Source organism: Choristoneura fumiferana, chromosome 23 (assembly GCF_025370935.1).
Source record: "Choristoneura fumiferana chromosome 23, NRCan_CFum_1, whole genome shotgun sequence".
NCBI lineage: Eukaryota > Metazoa > Arthropoda > Insecta > Lepidoptera > Tortricidae > Choristoneura > Choristoneura fumiferana.
This window is the reverse complement of record NC_133494.1, coordinates 12,242,278-12,267,441: the sequence shown is the minus strand read 5'-3', so window position 1 is coordinate 12,267,441 and position 25,164 is coordinate 12,242,278. Positions and strand designations below refer to the sequence as shown.

The following is a 25,164-nucleotide window of genomic DNA, read 5'->3' as shown; positions in this document are numbered from 1 at the left end:
GTTCTTAACACACTTACCTCTATAATGTTTTTGATAGAGCTGAAGAAAAAAAAACATCTCCGCTTTACATGTTGGGCAGTTAAGGTAAAATAATGTTTTTTTTTTATTTTTCTTTATACTATGTCGGTGTGGTTATTATTGGTTATAAGCATTTTTAGTCTTCAAGCTAAGCCGCTGATGGACGGACGGACAACGTGGCGAAATTATAAAGATTCCTTGCAGGGTAATCCTAAAAATCTATATATAGCTGTAAAACTACAGCCTAATTAAATTATAACTAATTGAGAAGATTAATTAGGCTGCCATATTTTACTACTCTACTCGTACTTCAAATTGAGTAAAATTTTTATCACTTTCGACTGGAATTTTCCAGTGATGTGTGATTTACAAATGCCTGTCCCCAGAGTCGATTAATCAAACTACCTATCACAAAATCGAGTAGAGCGAAGTCTGGATTTCCACTAATTACGGTCGATTTCTACGTGTCCGTTCCATCTCAACAGTAGCACACCCTAATTCTAGTTCCAGCCAGCCAGGATCAAAATCAATAAAAAGTGTATTTTTCGTCCAAAAATATTTCAATTTTATTAGTAAAACACGCGTACCCTGTAACCCTTTGCCTATTTTTACCGCCCAGTGGGTGGTGCGTTTAACAGCTCTGCGCAGTAGCTGCCTCCAATTTAATAATCGGGAGAATTAACGATGTTTTTCTTGAAGCGGCCATTGCTGCTATTTTGGGTGCGCCCGCGCAAGACCACCCGCGGGCGGCGCTACTGGCTACGCTTTGTTTACGCGAACGTTCAACGTTTGTTTTTCCTGTACTGTATATTGTTCAAGATTTAAATTAAGTGTAGTAAGGATTGAGTTTGAAAAGGCGTGGGAATTGAGTTATTTGTTTACTGGAGCCGAGTTAATTTGAAACTGTAGTTAACACCAGGTTTTAGGTGTTTATTTAGTTGTAGGTAAGTACTGTAGTCATAAAAAATTGTATTAAATTTTTGTTTCTTCATATTATTTTATTACTAGCTTTTGCCCGCGGCTTCGTCCGCGTGGAATTCAATTATCTTTATTGGCTGTTATCGCGAATACTTAGGTACACTGGGTATGGTATTGATTATATGTAAGTGAAAATCGCGACAATTTAAATATTGTAATGATAATAAACATGTAAGTAAATACCTCTCGAAAAGGTTCGTGTATTTAATCAGCACTGCAGTGTCACTTTGTTTTTATTTGTATGTTGCCTTGACACACTGCCAGGTCACTCTAATAATAAGTAATATAAGTTTATGTATTCTTCGACCTTAAGGTGTATATTTTTCGCTTGCTCAGTATAAGTTGTCAGTATGTGCTTTATCGTCCGAGTAGGTACGCCATATTCTGTCATACTCATAATGTATCTGTTACACAGTTCAAAAGGGTAACCCCGCTCAAATCTAGTAATTTATTTGGGAACTACGACCCCTCTGTTTATACGCCGAGAATAAAAACGTATAAAACTAAAATTTAATCAGAAAACAATCCAAAACATCCGTCCACGACAGAGCATTTCTAAGCCGGAACCCGAAATAATAATCCCCGATCCGGCTGCATACTTTACTATGATCCTAGACATAAAACACTGACCGAGGCTAACTAGTGGAAATACTAGCTATTATAAATCTCACTAGACCGGCCCTCAGCGTAATCCTTTAATCAGGCAGTAGCCTTGCCCGCACCCTATTTTTCCCTCCCATTCCCCCCTTTGGTCCCTCGAACGGTGCAAATGACAGTTTCTAATTCCAACTTGCCATGAAAGTGTGTAATTGTTGCCCCGTTGATTTATACACTGGGAGCTTTTGCACGGGAAAGCAGCATGTGGCGTGTGCGAGTTTCGAGTGGTCCCTGTGTGCCCGGCATTTGTCAATTTTAATGCGATGTTTAAGTATAGACAGCTAGATATAATATATCACAGAGCTGGGTGCGGTTAATGTATTGTATTGTAGTATATTATATATTTTTTATCATCCCAGCCTATATACGTCCCACTGCTGGGCACAGGCCTCCTCTCAGAACAAGAGGGCTTGGGCCATAGTTCCCACGCGGGCCCAGTGCGGATTGGGAACTTCGCACGCACCATTTAATCGCTTCGCAGGTTTGTGCAGGTTTCCTCACGATGTTTTCCTTCACCGCAAAGCTCGTGGTAAATTTCAAATGTAATTCCGCACATGAATTTCGAAAAACTCAGAGGTGCGAGCCGGGGTTTGAACCCACGACCCTCTGCTTGAGAGGCGACAGGTCAAACCACTAGGCCACCACGGCTTCCATAGATATTAGGTACTAATCTTAATTTGATTGCTTGATAACGACATCTCTTGCCCGGGTGAGCGGTTAGTTCCAATGGAATGCTGAAAGTTTCTCGATGAGGGCTACAGCATAGATGTCGCTAGTGTCGCTGCTTAAGTGACTAATTAAGAAACAAACAAGCTGAGATATGTGGTGCATAGGAGAAATTCGTGTCTCCCTGTCCAGTGGTGGTGTAGCGGTATAGCACGTGGCACGGAATGACGAGGACCTGGCTTCGATTCCCAATGCTTTGTTTTTATTTTTTCTGGTATTTCTGTGCATCTATGTTTCAGTTTGTATTTTCGATATTATAAATTCGAAAGTTTGTAAGTCTGTTTGTTTGTTACATTTTCACGTCTAAACCGCTTTACCGATTTTGTTCGAATTCGGTATACAGATAGTTTGAGTCCCGGGAAAGGACATAGGATAGTTTTTATCTCGTAAAATTGCCTAATTCCGTGAGATAGTGATAAACGAAATCTACGGGGACGGAGTCGTGAGTAACAGCTAGTTGTAAGTACATACATTAATCACATGTAAATAAATAAATAAATAAATATCACGGGACAATTCACACCAATTGACCTAGTCCCAAAGTAAGCTTAGCAAAGCTTGTGTTATGGGTACTAAGCAACGGATAAATATAATTATATAGATAGATACATACTTAAATACATAGTAAACACCCAAGACCCGAGAACAAACATTCGTATTTTTCATACAATTACATCTGCCCCGACACGGGAATCGAACCCGGGACCTCAAGCTTCGTAGTCAGGTTCTCTAACCACTAGGCCATCTGGTCGTAAATGACAGTTAACAAGAGAAAGAGATGTACAAAGGCGAACTTACCCCAAACTTACCCCTAAAGGGATATTCGACCTGCATTGACATAGATGTCAATGCCGATCTGTAAGGTAATAGGGAATTTGTATGGAATACAAAGTTTTCTCTTAAACAATTTAACATGACAAACCCGAAAAATCACTGAAAATCAGGGCCACGGCTAACCGTGACATTATGCTGAGTAGGGTTCTATTTAGTGTCTTGTACTGGTATATCTCATGTTTTTAGGGTTCCGTAGCCTTATAGTTTCGCCATGTCTGTCTGTCGGTCCGTCCGTCCGCGGCTTTGATCAGGGACTATCAATGCTAGAAAGCTGTAATTTTGCACGAATATATATGTAAACTATGCCGACAAAATGGCACAATAAAAATTCAAAAATATATTTTTTTAAGAGTACTTCCCATAGACGTAAAGTGGGGGTGATTTTTTTTTCTCATTCAATTTTGTAGTGTGGGATATCATTGGAAAGGTCTTTTAAAACCATTAGGGTACTACAACGATTTTTCGATTCAGTGATGTGTTTATATTGTAACGGATAACTCTTGTCTTAAATCGAGTTTAGCTCGACATGTTTCGGGCTATTTTGTAGCCCTTCTTCAAGGGAGCACGCGACTCGGCGGCTGCCTGCCGCAACACGCGCACTACGCGCCACCGCTCTGCTCGCGCGACTGAGCGATAAACTCGATTTAAGACGTGAGTTATTCGTTACAATATAATGTTAATACTGTAAGAATTGTCCTCCCAGTAGGTATTGTGTCCATGTCAATGGTTTTTGTATAAATATTTTGTTTAAGCATTTAACAAACCCGTGTAATACAATTTCATTTTAACCCTTCCAATACCCACTGTAAACACCATACACTTCCATCACAATTTTCCTCACGCGACATAATTCGCACCTCATCTTATAACCAAAAGATTCAAGCCCCCTGCCGCGCGCGATTAGGTTACATCGCGAGCGTAGACAATGCGGGCTTGTCGCGTGAATTATGCGCGCAATCGCACCTGCGAGGGCCGACACGACTAAGGGCGTTCGATTGATACGTGTTAGCTGTCTGTTCGTGAATCGGACAAACGTAGGGAAAAGAGTTAACGTTTTTGAAAAAAAGAAGCTTTTTACAAGCTTTTATTCAAATTGCAACGTTATGTACGAGTAAGTATGTATCTAGTTTGTTTGATTTGTGGTTTAAGCATTTGCCTTCGACTACTTTCTGGTATCCGATTGAGCTGAAATTTGGCATAGTTATACAGTCCGGTGACAACAAAATAATTTAATGATAGAATGTTGGTCCGGCCAGAATCGCCCCTGCAGGACGAAACTCTTCAACGGTTTTTGTGTTTGTCATAGATTAATAAATTGAAAAAGCCTATTTGGCTACATTTTTAGGGTGCCGCACCTCAAAAGGAAAAAACGGAACTCTTGTAGGATCACTTTTTGTCCGTCTGACTGTCTGTAAGTTTTTTCAATTTTTTTAGAACAAAATATCAGTATTTTTTTTTATGATTGGTTATTTGGAGTCTTTTTGTTTTTTTATTTCAACTCCAAATTTGTTACTTTTACGGTATCCCGTGAAACATATGAAAATACAAACTGAGACTGGATGCACAGAAAAACAGAAAAGAGACAGCGCTGGAATCGAACCAGGTCTCAGCAATCCGTGCTGCGTGCTATACCCCTACACCACCAATGGACAGGAATTTAGACACGATTTTTCCTATGCATACATACTCAGGTTGCTTATTTCTACTACGCTACTTATGCAGCAGCATAGCGACATATGTTTCGCTCTCATCGAGAGACGTCAACATTCATTCCCAGCGCTGGTCTGTTTTTCTGGTTTTTCTGTGTGCATCATGTCTCAGTTTGTATTTTCGATTTACTGTTTTAACCAACGATACCCAAGTCGATGGGATATTGCAAATTTTTTCTCATCTCCCTTTTGCTATTACATTTAAGAATATTTTTTGTCAATTTGTATGACCTGGGATCAATAATACTGTGAAAATTTAATGACTGTAGCTCCAACCCTTTGACTATAAAACGTGTGTGACAGACGGACGTACACGAGAGTGAGTAGGGCTCTAATACTTACCAAAAAATAAAGTTATTAAAACTGTTTTGACCAAAACTTTGCACACAGCGCTTAATTTAGGAACTTCAAATGTGACATTTTACATTCGTTAGGTAGTAATTTCTGTCACTAAGTACAAGAAAGATTTTCCTTTTTTTGCCTTATAATATGCTTTGCTCTATAGTGTGATAATTTGAACAATTTAATTAAATATGCAATGTGCAGCCAAAGCGTTGGGGGGGTTAACCTACCTACACTACGAGTACAACCCTTGATTAGTGATGTCGACTGCACTGATGCGTGTTTACAGGTTACCTAACATTGACACTCGATGCACACATACCTGACATAGCTATAGCTTAGACTTAGCTAAAGAGTAGGTATGTCACAATTAAATTGAAGACGCGATTAATTTAATATGCTGACCACACCTAAATTGGCTTTATATACCTAAGCAGTTTTTAATATATAGTTTAACCTACCTATATGTAATAATAAAAAACCGGCCAAGAGCGTGTCGGACACGCCCGAAATAGGGTTCCGTAGCCATACGAAAAAATTAAAGCAAGCAAAACTTAACCGTTATAGTTTTCCTTGAAAGTTTGATATATTTACTAACATCCTGAATTTTTTCAAATTATTCCACGCTCGGTTTTAATGAAAATTTGCACTTTAAAGTTGAATATTTCGCAAATAAATCACTGAATCGAAAAATGTCTTAGCAAACCCCTAATGGTTTTAAAAGACCAATCCAACAATATTCCACACTGGTTGGATGAGAAAAAAAAAACACCCCCACTTTACGTTTATGGGATGTACCTAAAAAAAAAAAAATATTGCACTATTTTGTCAGCATAGTTTACATATATATCCGTGCAAAATTACAGCTTTCTAGCATTGATAGTCCCTGAGTAAAGCCGCGGACGGACGGACAGACAAACAGACGGACAGACAGACAGACAGACATGGCGAAACTATAAGGGTTCCTTAAAAAGTAAGCGCACTGATCTCGCCAACTATTACTTAAACCCCAGAGGTTTGCAACAGTGGCTCAGCTGTCAAACCTTTTAAGTAAAATTGTACCTAAATAAAAAACCTCTGACGCCTCTCTTTCTGTCTGTCTGGAGTCTGTGACATCGCAGCTCTCAAACGGATGGACCGATTTCGATGCAGTTTTGTATGCGAAAGGGAGTTTCCTTGCAGTGGTTCTTAGCTAGGTATGATCAAATTAAAATCGGGGCAGCCAGTTTTGAGATATTGATCTTTGAAATGACAAAGTCAGGGTTTTTTTCAACTTTTCTAATTATTTAGGTTTAAAGAAAAACTGGAAGTTCACTATTTAATTTCCATTCTGAACCTAACCCTAATCCTATCCTACTAATATTATAAATGTGAAAGTTGAGAAGATGTTTGGATATTTGTTACTCAATCACGTCTAAACCGCTGAACCGATTTAGATGAAATTCAGTTTACAGATAGTTTCAGTCCCGGAAAATTGCTTAGTTCCTGCGGGATAGCGATAAACGAATACTACGCGGACGGAGGCGCGGGCAACAGCTAGTATAAGTAATAAAAAACAAAATCAGACAGTGATCTTATTTGCTCAGACTAGTTCTGTTTATCTAGGTATATTGACCAATGAATTGGATAGAACTCATTAAAGCGTTGATTCGAACGTTTCTACTAAATTCGTTTCTATAGCTTCAAAGTTAAATAATAAATGAAGCAAAATCCAATAAAGGCTTGATGGGAACTAACGGGTCCTTATTCTAATTCGTACACATGCTGTATTAAGGGGGAGGTGTTAAGGGTGTCGATAAATTATCGACTGTCTCCGAACAAATCAGGGGGTGTATTCTGCAGACGGGTGGTGGTGTGTTCCACTGTCGCCTCGGTAGTGCGATCGCTATGGGGAAGTAAGAAGATAATGTTAATTTTCTAATTTTGTTACTACTACTTGTCATGAATTTAGTATTTTTAACCCTACTTAATAATTATTTTTTTGGTATTTTTACAAGTTTATACAGTTTTGACTTTGTGCGTTTGCTTGTATGTATGGAATACTCTTTGATAATAGGTACTAAGCTTATTCACAAAATATTTTAGGTACTGATAGAAAGCTACACTATTTTTGACACTTAATCTACCTATATTTTTCTCGAGAAAGACCAAAACTCTTTGCAACATAATGAGTAACATCTAGTATTTTTCGCACTATGTATCTTTGTTGGAAAATCTGTCAGTGGTTTACTACAATTTATTGATATATATAAGATACAGTGTTCAAATAACCTTCCATACTTTTGTAACTTCTCCAAATTATACTACGAATACACAAAACAGTCATCAAAATTTCCATGCTGTTCGATTATTTCAACATTCAATGGAAATTCATTGATATTCTATTGAAATAATCCTACACAGAATCCGCCGAATGTTTATTTTTAACGAAATAAATAATTACTATCATAAAACTTACTAGGTTACTACTAGATAGGTAGGTACGTAACTCATCAGATTAATTAACTTAACTCCGAACAAACGAAGTACTATTAGTCAACGGTCCCAAGCGGCACACACTCGCCATGGGAACAAAATCCACGGTCCAGTATATCGTACCCACGTCGATATAGCGTCGATATAGGTACGCTCGATATAGCCGTCTGGACGCGCTCAAAGCCAAGTGAGAAAAACTTCCCCTTTGCAGTCTTAAAGAGGCTGCAGTTTAAATTACTTGTGCGTCAGAAATTCCTTCCTAGTTATTTTTTAATTTTAAAATGCAATTTTATTTTATAGCGTGATTTGATGAAGTACCTAGAGGGACTGCGTCCGTGGCTTTGACCAGCTTTGACCTTGTCGAAGAATAAAAAAAATCTTACTGCTCATAAAAAGTATGTCATTTTTGATTGATGGTGTCAATTGGGTAGATTCACAAGAAAAAACATTTTGTTTTTAAATTTAAGTATTTATTTTAAAAAAAGAATTATTTAGTCCATCAAATTGAGTTATCGGAAATATTGTACACGTATTTTTTCTTTTGCCTATCAATTAAAAAATACAAAGACAAAGCGCTTCAAAGTTCGGGAGTGGGGACATGTGACGTCACTCCTTAGCAAAAAGTATCTGACGCAGATGTGACGTCACACGGAACTTTAACTGCCTCTATGTCCATATTTTTTAATTTTTATTATATGTTTTAGGAATCTAGTATTTTGTGCCATTTCCATTATCCTATTTTAATACCTGCAATGCTATTCGTAAAGAACAGCTAGTATCGTACTGATAGTGCTTTCGCTCCTAGGGCAACAGCAGCAGTTCCACTTCGCATTCGGCCAGCGGCCCTTCCACTTCCCCCCCGACCCACTGGGGGGGTTCCGGATGCCACCGATCACCACTTGCCAAAGTAAGTTTATTATTAACTCTCTTCATATTTTTTTTCTTGTGTAGGAATGCTTCTGCCAACGTCAATTGTTTGCAAAAAAATAATTAAAAATGATAAATAGGTAGATAAATTTGGAAATTTGAAACATAAATCCTGCCGTGAAGCCAGCAGTGCTGGTGGAGTGAAGACAGCCGGCGAAGTTACTGGCACTTGAGGTATCCCATCTTAGGCCTCTAGGTTGGCAACGCATCTGCAATACCCCTGGTGTTGCAGATGTTTATGGCCGGTGGTGATCTCTTACCATCAGGAGACCCACTTGCTCGTTTGCCATCCAGTAGAATAAAAATAATAATAAAAGAAAACATACAGATACTGAAACCTATCGCAAACAGACAGATCACGAAATGTCAGTTAAAGTCACCTTTGATGTCTACGTAACCACATTCACCCGAAAACGCAATTGCAATCTAACTTCAAACCTTATCACGCACATAATATCCCAAACGGCATAAGCGCGGATTCAATCAGCACATCGAAAAATCGAGTCGCGACCAGAATCCGGACGCGGTACAGCGAAAAATCCACGAACCCCAAAACAACTTAACTGCATGCGGCTCGGGAAAAAAACATTCACAAATCGACGCGGCGGGCGCATCGTATAAAAACCGACTGCGATCGCCGGCCAAAAACGGAACCGTGATACCGAAAAATAAAAGCCAGTAATACCTCGGAAAAATAAACCTGACGCCGGCTTTGAGAGGCATCTCTATACGAGCACCGAATGGAGCCAGGGTATTGTTTTTGACGTTGAATTGTATAAGCGTATGTTTTTTAGTCGTAGGCGATTGAGTTTGATACTTGTTTATTGTTTAGAGATATGTATTGCTTAACTGTGCAACTATTTATAAAATTTTGAGGGATAAAAACGTAGATATCTGAGCGCTACTTACTATCTCGCAGTTGTCATCTTTAACTTTATAGCTTAACAGTTAAAAACTCAATCACTATGAATCGCAGCCAACGGCACAAACTACAAATTTAAATTACGCAGCCTAATAGGAAAGACATAGACCTAGGACACTACAGACGAAGACCAGATTATCTATCCCTTCATAACACCTCATGTATTCTCGGCACACAATTAATCAACTGCTTGCAATACATCCCAGTCAGATAGTGCGAAAGGTGCATTGAACAAGCTATAGATAAATGGCAAATAGGACATTTACCTTAATTATGTTCAGTATATATCTCGACATACGACATACGAAGCGTTGACAGGTCTTCCAATAGGGCTCACTGACGACATCGTGAGAGTGCGGGTAACCGGTGTATGCAAGTGGTGAGTTGTCGTTCATTGTGGCGTTCTAAGGGGGAGACCTTTGTTCAGCAGTGGACGTCTTCCGGCTGATGATGATGAGGATGAATGTTTAACTGACTATATTTCCACTTACTTAACTTTACCATGACTTCACAGACATGAGCCAGTTTGGGCTCAGTTCGGGCAACTCGCACTGGGGCTACGGTGGCGCAGGCGCATACCCCGCGTACCTGTCATCTTGCGCTGCGCCCGCCGCACCCCAGTTCAACCCACCCGCGCTGGGCTTTGCTGGCAGCGTGCCTGATCAGACTCCCGCGCAAGACTTCGGGACTAATAATACTGGTAAGTTTCTCGAGGTATGCTAGATCTTCTGTATTGTACGAGTACGTGTAACAATCAGTAGATCCAGCTGTCTGCTAAGGCATCCCACGTGGTGGACCGACGAGGTAGATTCAGTGAACAGGCTGTTACTAAGCCAATGAGATACACCTTTGGCCCCTATCAGTCGGTCGGTTTGATCAGGTGATGTCTTCCGGGTGTTGATGAGCACAGGTAGTTTATTCTGCTTTTAACTTCAATGTCAATAGGTATAGATAAATAAATACTACATCTACACAAGATTGAAGTACGAACAAGCCAGCAAACTTAGATAAAGTTCACATTTACTTATAGTATTAGTAGCATTTAGAAATAATAATTCAGAAGAATAAATCGATTAAAATACATGACAGGTGAAAGACCTATGTCACCGCGCAACAGCTCCCCCGGTCACTGAAACTCGTTTCTAAACTTAGTAATTATGATCGATTTACGAGGCAAGGTTAGTAATTCATTAAACCAAAAGGGTGAAATAAAACACACCAACATGCTTTACGAGCGACATCCTCCTTGAAATCGTACGGACATCCCTCAGCGGCCGCCGGCGCTGCGGACGTTAGGGTCGGCACATAATATGTCTACTTGCTCGAGAGTTTTTAAATTTAGCTGGATTATTTTAACACAGGTACTGTCAGGCCTAAGACTTCTTTAGATGCCGCGAATTCATAATGCGTGCGTTCAAATGACTGCTAAATTGTGCCAGCAGCGAGCATACTTATTAAAAGACAGTCCCTGAAATCTACTTCAAAATTAAAAGAAAATATAGAGCAGTTCTACTATCAGATTATCAAACTAGATTTGTCAAAATTTGATTTCAGGGACAACTTGTGGGTATACGTTTTATGCATTGAATGCGTTAGGTTGTTCTTGCTATTTTTATCTGAAGTATGCTTCTAAACGAACCACGTCTGTAATTTCATTCGGCAAATAATCTTAACTTTACCTGTTCACTCGTAGCTCTTAGGCATTAACTATACGGAATCGATATCTTGACTTTGATCAATATCAACATCCACGCACAAAGCAACTATCTTATTTTGTATCTACACAGAAGCAAGTATCTCAGAGGTGCAACCTGTCCTCAACAAGTACAAGGTGCAAGCTGTCTTAAATTTGGGTCAAATTTAATTCTCTTGCAGTTGTAATTTTTTTACCTGGATTAAGATTCCGAAATTCCAACAGAATTGGAAACTGGCATATTTCTACCACCTAAAACATCTCAAATATTACCATAGCGGTGCGTGTAAGCAGCGCAAGCGACTCCATAATGTGACACGGGCCTAAATCGGCTCTCATTATAATTTACAACGGCTCGGACACGTCCGATCCGGCGATGAATTTATTGCCGATGCGTGACTGCACGGCGGGAAAAATAGGGCCATATTAAAACGATACAAACAAAACATTAGGTCGTTTATCAACTTATATTTAGAACATGAGATGGGAAGCCAAGAAAAACAGGCGAAAAATAGACTAAGACAAAGCTAGCAAGGTTTTTTCCTTAATTGTGAAAAGCTACAATCCTGATATGGCTGAAGTTCGGAAAGTAGGATTTAACATAGTTAAAAATGGTGTATGAAAACTGATGCGTTAGGCATTTAATCATACAATAATTTGGTAATAATTATTATTTAGTCGTGATTATGTCCCAGGGATAAGGAGACGAATGTTTTGACTGTATCTGGAAATGCAAATGTCTAAGTATTAGATAAAGACAAACGAATGTTAAATTAACATAATAGGCTTTTTCCGGATGAGGGGGTTAGTGCTATAACAAAGCTTGTGACGCACAAGTATTGTACCTACGAAAAACAAGATCCCTGATATCATCCGAATCACTACGAAAAGATAAGATAAAATTACATCTGATCCAGTTTTTTCTCACTAGGCTTCAACAATGAAGAAATACCTACTGCATGTCAGATCTTATAGTTTTAAGAAGCGCCACTAGTCCCCAGTTTGGGGTTTTGATGATAATACATCCCGGATAAGACTTTACTAACTGTAAAATTTCTTTCGCAGTTCTTCCTGACACGACAGCTGTGGATTTAGACCAGCAGTTATCAGGCCTGGTGGGATCATCGCCCTCTCACCACCCGAGCCTCCTTCCACGGTACAACAACAACACAGACTACAGTCTCTCGACCGGCCCCCGCTCATTAAGCGACAACAGCTCACAACCCGAATCCCCAGTCCAAGACGACTTGTTAACCTCCAACACCACACCCAACATCGCTGTTAACCACTCAAACAGCTCCAATTTCCCGTCACTAATGGGTACTCAAAATAGCTCATACGGCAGCAGTAACTGTAACAATTCGTTATACCCCGTCCTGCCCGCCAGTCTTCTTTACAGTCAGTTATACACAGCAGCGAATCAGACTCACAACTTCCATCCTTTGCATTCAAATTCGATACATTCGACGCATAACCAACACAACGAGCTACAGACTATGATGGATCAGATATCTTCAACCACGAATACTCACAGACAACATGGGAATCATGGTCAGGGAGAGTTGTTGCTTGGCGGTGGTAATTCCTGTGCGGCAGCGGCAGCTCGGGGTGAAGATGGACGGGTGAACAACTTGGGCCAACGTGGCAACCCACAACCAGATAGCAACACTGTTTGGAGACCTTACTAAAGTCAATTTGACGCTTCTTTCTTTGAAGCGACGTTTCTGTGAGGACATTTATGTGAAAAGGACCGAGATCCAATCCCAGGTGCCATCAAGACTAATTTTAGAACTGCTGTGAAATATTTTCACAAGATATGAATTAGTGTCGTGGACTCTTAGAGTTGAGTAAAGTGACTGTGGGGATGTGTACGACGTGAATTTCTTTGTTAATAGGAAATATTTATGAATCCTTTAAAATGAATGACAACCTTTAATGCCCGCCCTCTACTGCGAGAGAAGCGGATTCCATCCGCTTCGTTGGCATTTAGAACATGGGCATTACCTTGCTATTCCACTAAAAAAAACATTGATCGTGGAGTAAAGTCTATTCGCCGAGAGTTGAAAAGTTTTATGATAACGCCTCAAAATAGCGTCTGTCGCTCAATTATCGCGAACAATATGACGGGCGTCGCTTTTCGCCGCACATTGTGTTTCAAGGTACCAACCAGTAACACAATTCTTGTCAAATACAAGCGGGGCAGGTGACCGGAGGCGGCAGCCATATTGCCATTCACTTCTGCCATACGCCCCGAGTGTCATTTGTATGTTCGCGCGATGTTGTCTGTCTTATACAGGGGATAATTATTTCTAATTATTGTTTTTATCTAAGTTAAGAATCCCTGTTTGTTTTTATCTTTTTTTAACTTTCGGCGAACAGACATATTAGTGAAGAAAAAAAAATTACTTCATTGATATGGACCTCTGGAAAACAACGCCTGGAACAGTCAAATTAACTTTTATAAAAAAAATAACGACGCGGAGTCGTAGATATTTTTTATTCATCATCATCATCCCAGCCTATATACGTCCCACTGCTGGGCACAGGCCTCCTCTCAGAACAAGAGGGCTTGGGCCATAGTTCCCACGCGGGCCAAGTGCGGATTGGGAACTTCACACGCACCATTGAATTGCTTCGCAGGTTTGGGCAGGTTTCCTCACGATGTTTTCCTTCACCGCAAAGCGCAAATTTTTTATTAGACTGCGTAAAAGGCGAGTTTTCTTTTCGGAATGCCAGAGATAAATAATTGAAAGAAAGAAGTTGTCAACATAACCTAAAACAATACTATTGCAACGAAATAGTTTTCGAATGTTAAATAATATAATAGTTGTTTGTAATTAAGTGTAAAATATAAATACGTACGGGTAAATATGTTTAGTGAAAATTGTATGTTCTTTGGAATTCGCTCCCGTCCTAAAATGATACGACTTTATTTCGAGCACGGCGGTACGTTGATATAGTACGTGGCAAACACACAGTTCAGATATATCTTAAGCCCTTATATGATTTTTTGTTGTAAGTAACGTCATAAACCGTTTGACGACCGATGGCCGAGTGGTTAGAGAACCTGACTACGAAGCTTAAGGTCCCGGGTTCGAATCTATTTGTATGAATAATACGAATGTTTGTTCTCGGGTCTTGGATGTTTAATATGTATTTAAGTATGTTTATCCGTTGCCTAGTGTCCATAGTACAAGCTTTGCTTAGTTTGGACTAGGTCAATTGATGTCAAGTGTCCCATGATATTTATTTATTATTATTATTATTATTAAACGCGTCCGTGTTAATGTCAAATATTATGAGAACGGTTTATTGCCGATACACCAATCTATATGCTGAACATTCGCTCATAGTGACACAATCGTAATTGAGACGGTTTTTGTGTCGCAATAATACCCCTAAAGCGAGAAGGGGGCTTTACGGTTCCTTATAATTATAATAGATCCATTGACGAAAAAAATTGTAGTATTTTTAATTGAAAAATCTTAGTAAAATTTAAAAGTAAACAATACACAAAGTCTGTTTACTTTTCTACCCAATTTCTTCGAAAAACCGGAGTAACAAATGACAAGAATCAAAGATAATCTTTATTGATGTAGGTACAAATTCAAGAACTACCCTTCTGTTAAAATAGACTATGACGATTCAGGTTAACTGATATGGCAGCTTGCTATTTAGGCTATCAGGCAGGTTGGCTTTGATGTTTTTTTTTATAACTGGCATATAACCTACCAGTAACAATTTTAGCTGTCAATAGGTGAGTGCATAATTCAATATAATCAGAAAATAGTTCGTTTTCTGCTACCTTAACAGCCGTTTAGTGCACCATTTCGTCTAATAACGCGGCATAATGAGGGCTATCGTTTTTTGTCTCACTAGATGGCGCACTGTTGCGTGAGGTTTTTAAGTATGGCTTTCAAAGTCTGTTATTACGGGCGTGAAAACAAATTTTAGATTAAAATCATATTTAATACACCTTAAAACCGTACCATAAAAATATCGAGCATGCCGCAGTGTTGCATAGTCGCCGTTTTGTTCGGAAACAAGGGAGGACAAAGGTTTCCGAAAGACAAAACTGTCTCAAAACACAGACATTCATTGCCCCGGAACGCATATTTGCCATAATTAATTTCAGATATTGCAAAATATTCATAAAATTATTCTAATTATAAATAAACCCGCGTAGCTCACCCAAAAACTATGAGATTTGACATTTCGGAGACCTCACGCTACACTAGCGCCTCTAGTGGCGAATTCATATGCGATAGCCCTCATTTCAGCAATAATTTGATTTGTTGAGGTTGTTAATGCGATACCAATGTGGATACTAATGTTATTTACTAAAAACTAAACCGCAACCGTAACATGACGTCATTGTGTTTTTTGCTGACCGAAAAGGCCCAAGCTGGCGCGTACTATATCCAACGTAGAGTCGCAACTTTTTAAATTCTAATTCAAAAAATGTAATTTGTAAATATGAACCTGTGAATACTTTATTGTAAATGCATAATGTAAAGTGCAATAGATGTGCAATTATGACGTTGAGTAGATGTATACTGATACGGTAAGGAGGCACTGTCTGTTGAACGGCATGTGTATGCGACTCATGTCCATAGCTGTAGATATTTTATTTTAGTTAATCTAGTTTTATATTTTTCATCGGTGGCACTTTTATATTGTTTCAAGTTTAACGCTTCTGGATCTCATTTTCTTTTACAATTATTAAATTATATTTGTAAACAAAATTTAATTTCACTGAGAGTTTGTTCGATTACCAACGAAATACTGACCAAAGAAATAATTATTTGTTATTTATTCGTGAAATAGAATAATGAATCAGTTTTAAGTATGAAACAAAAAATGTTATAATTACTTTAGCTAATCATTGATTAGATTTATTTAGTGCAATATAATATTTTATAATAATTTTGATATTTTAAATGTTTAAAATCTTAACTTAGTTGCGAAGCGCACAATGACTGCATTCTCAAATATTTTAAGACTAAGACGTTTTTAAGTCTCAGTGTTAATAATATTTGAGTGTAATAGTTATATTCTGTTTACCTACTGCAAGTAGCGGAATTCATTTTACTTAATAAATTTACAAGTACCTCATGTAGTATTTTGTATTGAACCCTAAAGAAACCCTTTCTAAATAGGTTACAAATAGTTAGTTTTGAATAAAAGAGTTTATAATCTCGAGATGTAGAGATACTGAAACTAAAGTGCGATTAAAATCGTGACGGGCAGAAATGGGTAAATCTGATCTGAATTGTATCCGAAGACACACCTAACTCATGCTTCATTCATTCTCCTGGTTGCCTAGCGAAAATATCCACTCCACGCTGATTCCTGAAATGTTATTTATCTGTGTCCTTCATAAACAAAAGGATCTTATGACATTACGATATTTTTTTTATTCAACTGGATAGCAAACGAGCAAGTGGGTCTCCTGATTATAAGAGGTCACCACCGCCCATAGACACCTGCAACACCAGGGGGATTACAGATGCGTTGCCAACCAAGAGGCCCAAGATGGGATACCTCAAGTGCCAGTAACTTCACCGGCTGTCTTACTCTCCACGCCGAAACACAACAGTGCAAGCACTGCTGTTTCACGGCAGGATTAGCGAGCAAGATGGTGGTAGCAATCCGGGCGGACCTTGCACAAGGTCCTACCACCTGCAAAACCTGATTTTTCATTGTAGGTAACTTAACATAAACCATTCTCTATTTTTTTATATTAAAATAGGTTGAGCATGTGATTCCCCTGATGTTAGGGTCATTGATCAAGAGTTTATTCCGTTCAATTCCCGTGGACACATTTTTGTTGACATGGTAAAAAATTCTGTTACATTTTCCAGGTTATTGCTTAATTGAAAATGTCATGTAATTAATTCATAAAAAAAAGTGACCACGAAAATGAGGCGGTTAAAACGATCGAATAATGACGTTCGTTAAGTATATGAGCACCAACGAACACCCGTAACACCAAAGGATTGCAGATGCGTTTCCAGTCAAATGAAATAGAGCTCGTGTGCCAGTAATTTTCTGAAGGGTCTTACTCACCTCGTCGGAATGTTGCAACGTAAACACTGCTGCTTGGCTAAGAGTAAGATGGCGATGGAACAAGATCCCATCACCCACTGATATTATACTGCCAGATACGATTTTATGATTTCTGTTAGCAGTCTGCTATTTAGTAATTATTTGTGTCTTTGCAATCTCAATAAGTAGTTTCTAGTCAGGCAACCATTTGGAGCCAAGTATGCAACTGATACCACTTGTGTAAAGAAAATATGTAAAAGTTACCACATCGCGACCAAATGGTTGTTTGAGTATCAAATTTCACCCAGGTTCTACCCATGTAATCACTTGAGTCAAACTTTATAACTGTTACTACTGTTAATTAAACCTTCGAATACTGACTGTTACCAAGGCCGTGGCTTATTTGCTCTTCTGTGCAGCATTATGTCTAGAGAACAATTCATGAAAAACATACCTCAATGAAGCCGACTTCGATGTATTGCGCTCGCTAAAGTCCGTAAAGCCGCAATAGTCCGCTCCGCCACTTCACTAGCTAGTTTTAAGGCGTATAAAGTTTGTTACTATTCACACACAAAACTATTTACAATGTCTATAATCACAATTAATATTTATTTTACAAAACCGAGCACAACCGCACCAATATATGTCCGCCGAGAGTTTTTTTTGAAGTCTCGCCAAAAGTCTCCCTGACTGCCGCCTTTTTACGATCCAAGGCGCGCGGCAAAGGACTTGCGTAAATCAGCCACCGACAGCAAAGAGGATGCAAATCAAAAAAATGTTCGCCATCCAAAATACTTGCACAACGACATATGCAAAGAAAATGAGCAACAGTTACTACACGGCGACCGAATGTTTGTATGGGTATCTTTCACCCACTTTCATCACTTAAAATTTGCTCATAAAATATGAAAGACCGTTAAGCACTCGCGTAGCTATCTATTGCTATCTCATAATTACCTATATCGCACAGAATTGATATTCTGATGGGCATCGCTCGCTCTGAAATAAATATCCCACCCTCATTAATTTGCGCCAATGTGAAACGATGGACATACGGTCGCACGCCCACCGTGTGTAGGGACGCCATATTCATAGGAAATTCAGGATTTATGAAAAAAAAACTGGTTTACGTAGAAAAGAGAAAAACTTCACGGGCTAATTGCTCGATTATAGTGAATATATATATATATATATATGGTGAAGCACGCCTCACGAAATGATGGGAATACATATTTTTCCCAATTTCCCAATTTTTTTTTGTTCTAAATTCTGCTTAATTACAGAAAAAAAATGCATGGTGGTGACGCCGTTAATAGTCCAAAATAAACCAAAAAGTAGTATTTCCGACCAATCAAAAGCAAAACTGAATTTCTGTTTCTGTTTCAGTTTTGACCGAAAACAGAAGTTCGAAGGCGATTTTAGCGTTTTCTTCCATTAACTTTAATTCTAGATCTTGTATATAGTTGCGATTATTCGATAAATTTATAACTTGATAGCTCTGGAAATTGAGAGTATCTCTTTAATTTAATATGGAATAACAACATACCGATGAGAAAGAGCAGTTGCGCGGAAGCCGCGAAACTCTCTATGACGAGTTTTTTTTTCTTTTATTCGACTGCATGGCAAACGAGCAAGTGGGTCTCCTGATGGTAAGAGATCACCACCGCCCATAAACAAACATCTGCTATGACGCTGAATGCTTCCGAAAGCCACACGAAAGTGTACGATCGCAGTTTCGGTTCCGGTCCTTCGGCAGAGAATCTGCCGAAATCGAAACTGTAACTTAACACCAAAACTGGCCAAAACCGAACCCGAGTTTCGGTCAGACACTACTTGTCAACATGACAGCAGCGCGTCTGTGTTAATACCTGACAAAATCATATACACCCTACCAGGTACAAACGATAATGTATGCGAATCGAATCGTGCCATCTGCACCGAAAGGGAAAAATCGATGCCAGACCGATTTGCTGGCAATAATGAGATTTAAAATTGCAAAGTAATTAATGAGGATTAGTACGACAGCCGTGATGGATCTCTCTTGACTTTGTGAAGGACTTTGCAACTGGTATCGGAGATTGAGGTTTTGGACTGAGTTCATTACATCCAGTTTACTCTACTTTAAATTACTTATATCTGAAACTGCTAAGCCCACTTTACTACATGCAAATTGCTCTACATAGTGACTTGTACCCTAGACTGGGGTTCTGAACTGACCTCACTACATACAGGTAGTCTCTGTAATGACTTGTATCTGAGGTTGAAATCTTAGACTGAGTTCACTATATATAGGGTTCTCTACTTTAGGCCGTTACACATTTAAAGTGAAGAAAACCGCATCAAGCCTTTGCATGGGATGAAATGAGATGAAAATTAAAATAATCTTCGCAAGTGTCACATCGAAATAACATGGACGCCCGCATTTTCATAACTCGCGGGCATACTCTGCGCACTCACTATATGTGCACCGGCTCTTATAATGACTTGTATCTGCGACTGACGTTTTGAACAGAGCTCTCTACATACAGGTAGTCTCTACTTATAATGACTTGTATCTGAGACTGACGTTTTGGACTGAGCTCACTACATACAGGTCTCTACTTATAATGACTTGTATTTGTGGGTGTGGTTTTAGAAAGAGCTTACTTACTACATACAGATCTCGCTTGATTTCTTTCCAGGTTTTGTCAATGGCCTTTGCTTCATTAATTATAGGATGGGGATTCTAGATCTTGGCGCGGGATATGGTGATATAGGATCTTTTTAGTTTTTTTTTATATAAGACGGAACAAACGAGCGTGCGGGTCACCTGATAGAAAGCAATCACCGCCGCTCATGAACACCCGCAATGCAAGGGATATCACAGGTGCGTTGCCAGCCCTTTAATAGATTGATAGGCTCGTTTTTTAAAGATCCATAAGTCGTACCGCTCCGGGAATGCAGTACCAGAAGCTGAATGTGGATTGTCCAGCTTCATTTGAGACAACCACGAAGTAATATGTAAAATCTGACAGCATTAACATCTAGTACAGTACAGGAGGTATTTCAATAAAATAAACATAATATAATTATAGCTGGCCACGTTGTTTTGCGTTATCTGCGCCCATACAGTATGATGTTTTCGCTCGGTGAAGCACGAAATGATTGATTTTGCAAACATTAATTCGTCCGAATGAGTATTAATTTCATACGTTAATAAGCCTGTGTTAAAAGCGTTTTTAAAATCTTCAGTATCAAGGTTTATACAATGATTGAAACGCTACAATCTGGTTTTAAAACAATAAACCGACAAACATTCATATCGACTACCTACTTGACTGAGGAAATGTTCAATGAATTTTAAATTTCAGAATAGATATCTTTTACTTTATTTACTCCTATCTCATTTACATTTTAAAGAGCTTCTTAAGTGAAAAAAGTTTTAGTATATCTCGTCTGTTTCATTAATTTACTCGGAAATCAATTAAGATCTGGCTGCATTGTATATTACCAACTTTAGCCTCTTAGTGCGAAGAGTTTTAAAAAAATGTATGAAAATGCGGCCAAAGCTTTACCTAAATAATTTGCTCACCCGCGAACTTACGATAACTATAGGTGTATTAGGTATGATGCAACAATTAATGTGAGCGTGAGCAAAGTAATTCTTATTATTCATTGATAAGTATCTCCGCAAAGTACGCCTAATTAAATAAATTAAAATAAAGAATACAAGAATGCTATACAAACAAAAAATAAATATAACTTTGGGAAAAGCAAAGTTGCTGGTTTTCAGTCCTCACCTCATATGTGAATGTGAAGGGGTAGTGTGGCTGTCAGTGTCAACCTACTGTCAACTCACTATCGAAACTCTACCCAAGTAAGTACATACACTTATTAGAACTACTTATATTTACTTATTTAAATATATCACGTTTTCCAAAATAGTTTAACCTTAACCAAACTAGAGATACTAATTTAAAATTGACTTAATAGCAGGTACATCGATTCACTTTACATAATGTTTGAGAAGAATGAGAGAAAACGGTCTCAAATTTATATGAAATTGGTCCGCTGAAGCCGAATTAATTTAATAATGGGTCCTCCTTCATCCGCCATAAAGTACTTACTTTAGTATTTTTTTACAGATCAAACAAAATGTTCTGGATGCTAGCAAATATGCCCTCTTGGACACAGCCATATTAAAACTGACTACCAACGGGTGCAAGCAAAATTTGTCACTGGCAGTTTCACAATATGAAATAGTTTATATCACGGAGGCTTATCGCAGCGTCACTCTGATAATGCAGCGTGCATTTTAGCCGCTGCATAATGCAGCCGCTCGCGGACAACGTATTAATTACATACAACGCTTAATTATTGATTTTTAGCATTAAATACGGGAACATTTTGGCCCGGTCGCTGCCAGATTTATGCATCGCTTAACGGAGTAGCAGTTATATGGAAAATAATGTTTTATTTGCGTGGGTGGTGGGGAAATAAGTGTTATGGGAGTTGGGTTGCGGTGGGGAAAGTATATATGTTCTTTAGGGTTATTTACCCCAAAAGGAAAAACGGAACCATTATATATAGGATTACTTCGTTGTCCGCCTGTCTGTCCGATTGTCTGTCTATCTGTCAGTTCGTCTGTCTTTCAGTCTATCAATATATATAACTATTTTGTTATCCATTTATTTATTTAATTTATATTACTTTTTTTTTATTGGCCTAGTATCTATAGCTTTGCTTAGTTTGGGACTAGGTCAATTGGTGTCAAGTGTCCCATGATATTTATTTATTATGGTTCATGGAATACCTCGTAAAAATCCCTCCTTAGTGCACTTTTGTCTCTTGCTTCAGTGATTTAGGTTTTGCAGTCAGTCAATCAACCACGTTACTATTTTACAGTACATAACATACCTACGTATAAAATTCAGTTCTTTTTACCCAAATGCCCGTAGGAGCGCAACATATGAGGTAAAATAAGATTCATCAAAAGTATCAAAACTGTTCAAGTGACATAGAGTTTTAATGTTTTAAAGTGGAGTTTGTATTTTTTATTATAACAATATGGGTATATAAATGTGAATTGAAATGAAAGCTCATAATGAGCCCATTCCAATAGGTAAGCTATAAATAACACTTCTAAGCTACTATTAATACAAAAACATCAAAAGTAGATTTTTTTTTGTTAAAACCCCTCAAAATTAAAAAAAAACGTTAATAAAACTAAATAGGAAAAAATAACTCTAGTACCTAGTCCAGAGCTCTGTTAAGTAACCTTCAACAGTCGGTGCCATTATTGGCACTTATTGATTGAGCTGGTCACGATTTTGAATAGGTAAATCAAGTCAGGACTGTTGAACTTTAAGTTACTAGACTTATTTTTCCTTTTAGGTTTCTGACAAAGTTTTTTTAAGGCAGTCAGATCTTTTCATTTCCAGACTACAGACAACCTTCGATAATTTAAACATGAACCCACGTCTTCCAAAATCAACCGTTCCAAATTTAAATTTCAAACTATCGACTAGAGTCTGTCGAATTGCGATCGTGGGGGACGGCGTAATTTAAAACCGCACCGCACCCCCCTGCGAAATTAAGTGCGAGGCGGTCGCTACGTGACACCGGCAAATGTGCCGTGCCTACCGCCAGTGTGTACCCACCTTAATTGTGAAGCTTCATTTAGTAGGTTGGCATACTGCACTAGGCCTTTGATAGTCACTCAGAGATAGTCATGCCATGTATCACAAAAAAAAAGTCTATTTTTTTTTCACTATTTCTGCCAGTGATTTGATAGATTGAACAATGCATTGAACAACGTAAAATGTCACAATGGAAAAATTAGTCGATCGTGCCTTCCTTCTTACTTCACTAATTCCTGGTCCAGCGAGCTATTTTCTCAATTACAGGCCTCTTAGAAAGAAATTAAGTACACTACATGTCGTCGGATAGTGTCAGACCTCGTAACTCCATCGGATCAAATTTTATAGGAGGCAAAAAGAACTTTACCACCAAAAATTTTGTATGGAGGATTGTTTTGGTTTTATATATTAATACAACTATTAAAACTATTCGGGTTATTAAGATTTTTTTTTAATTAAAAACCGAAGCTATTATATTAAAATGGAGTTAAGTACGAAACTTTCTTGAAAAGAGTTAGGAGGTTTTGGAGCTACGAGTTCTAGGTCTGACACTTTAGCTGACGATGTCTACTTAACACGTACGGCAAAATTCAGCCAACGCAGGAATGATTAATACACTTCTTGTACTTACAAACTTTTTCTATGTTCTCTTAACTTCTCTTCTATGTTTAACCTTTCCACTGTTCCAAAGAACAAAAAAGGTAGGTACTTAAGTATCCAGAACATGCCCCAATAGCTCCTTAATATACAGGATCATCCATATCCCAGGATATCAGGAGACCCACTTGCTCGTTTGCCATCCAGTCGAATAATAATGAAAAAAGGATGTATTTTTTATAGAAGCACATAGGTATGAAACAAAATTGCATTAATTGTCATTATTATTATTTTATATTTTCGAACACCATGTATTGCGTAAAAAAAATTAACACGAGAGAAAACCGCAACTGTGTCAGTGACAGTTCTCACGTCGGCAAGTACGGTGTTTCTAAAGGTCTCTACTCACCTCTACCCACTACACCGTGTCATACCATGGTCGTAATAGGAACGTGTGAGGCAAAAATATATTCTTTGTATTGATAAGGATGAGACTATTCCCTCTAGCACGTTTCTTAAACAACCTTCGCCGTTGCGTGCCATGCACGGTGTCTCAAAAACGGTGCTGATACACTTCTTAAAATAAATAAAATAAAAATAAAATAAATATCATGGGACACTTGACACCAATGAGGGCTATCGTTTTTTGTCTCACTAGATGGCGCACTGTTAAAAAATAAAATAAAATAAAAATAAAAATCATTTAATTCGGAAAACGGGTTCCATATGTTGTTAGTTATTAGTTAGTGACAAAAAAAAAGCTTAAAATACTATGTTAGTTCTTAGATAAAGTAGAAAAATTAATATAAAAAAGTGCCAAACAACAAATAGGTACCTGACCAACTCACCGATCCCCACTCCTCACATGGAGATCCATGAAGCGTCCAAGGACCGCGGAGTCCAACCTATCCGCAATCATCTGCAGGATCCTATTGCCACTGCCCCGCACACGCTGGATAATAGTAACTGTTGCGTGAGGTTTTTAAGTATGGCTTTCAAAGTCTGTTATTACGGGCGTGAAAACAAAGTTTAGATTAAAATCATATTTAATACACCTTAAAACCGTACCATAAAAATATCGAGCAACCACAGTGTTGCATAGTCCCCGTTTTGTTCGGAAAAAAAGGAGGGCAAAAGTTTCCGAAAGATAAAACTGTCTCAAAACACAGACATTCATAGCCCCGTAACGCATAATTGCCATAATTAATTTCAGATATTGCAAAATATTCAAAAAAATATTTTAATTATAAATAAACCCGCGTAGCTCACCCAAAAACTATGAGATTTGACATTTCGGAGACCTCACGCTACACTAGCGCCTCTAGCGGCGAATTCATACGCGATAGCCCTCATTGACTTAGTCCCAAACTAAGCAAAGCTTGGACTATGGATACTAGGCACGGATAAACATACTTATATACTTTTCTTATGGGTTGACACGCCGTAGATATGTTGTAGTCCCTATCGCGTCACATTCCGTGCCTGATACGTTCCTATTACGGTCATGATTTGATACGGTAGTGAGTAGAGGCCTTTATAAAAACGAAGTAGTGATTATGTAGGAGTAGTGTTACATTGCATACTAATTTATTTTATAAGGCGAGAATAAATAGTATTAAA

General features: G+C 38.4%; 1 protein-coding gene across 2 annotated transcripts in view; it reads left to right on the top strand.

The window, feature by feature from the left end:
* RunxA (RUNX family transcription factor Runt related A) overlaps positions 1-14,308 on the top strand; it is a 48,326-nt gene extending 34,018 nt beyond the window's left edge. The window contains exons 3-5 of one of the 2 annotated variants that reach the window (XM_074105557.1): positions 8,545-8,646; positions 10,103-10,288; positions 12,347-14,308. In XM_074105557.1, coding sequence (XP_073961658.1) covers positions 8,545-8,646; positions 10,103-10,288; positions 12,347-12,969 — 911 coding nt within the window. In that variant the 3' untranslated portion in view covers positions 12,970-14,308. Of the gene's footprint in view, positions 1-8,529; positions 8,647-10,102; positions 10,289-12,346 lie in introns of both variants that reach the window. The other variant, XM_074105556.1, reaches the window with a different exon arrangement.
* The last annotated feature ends 10,856 nt before the right edge of the window (positions 14,309-25,164 follow it).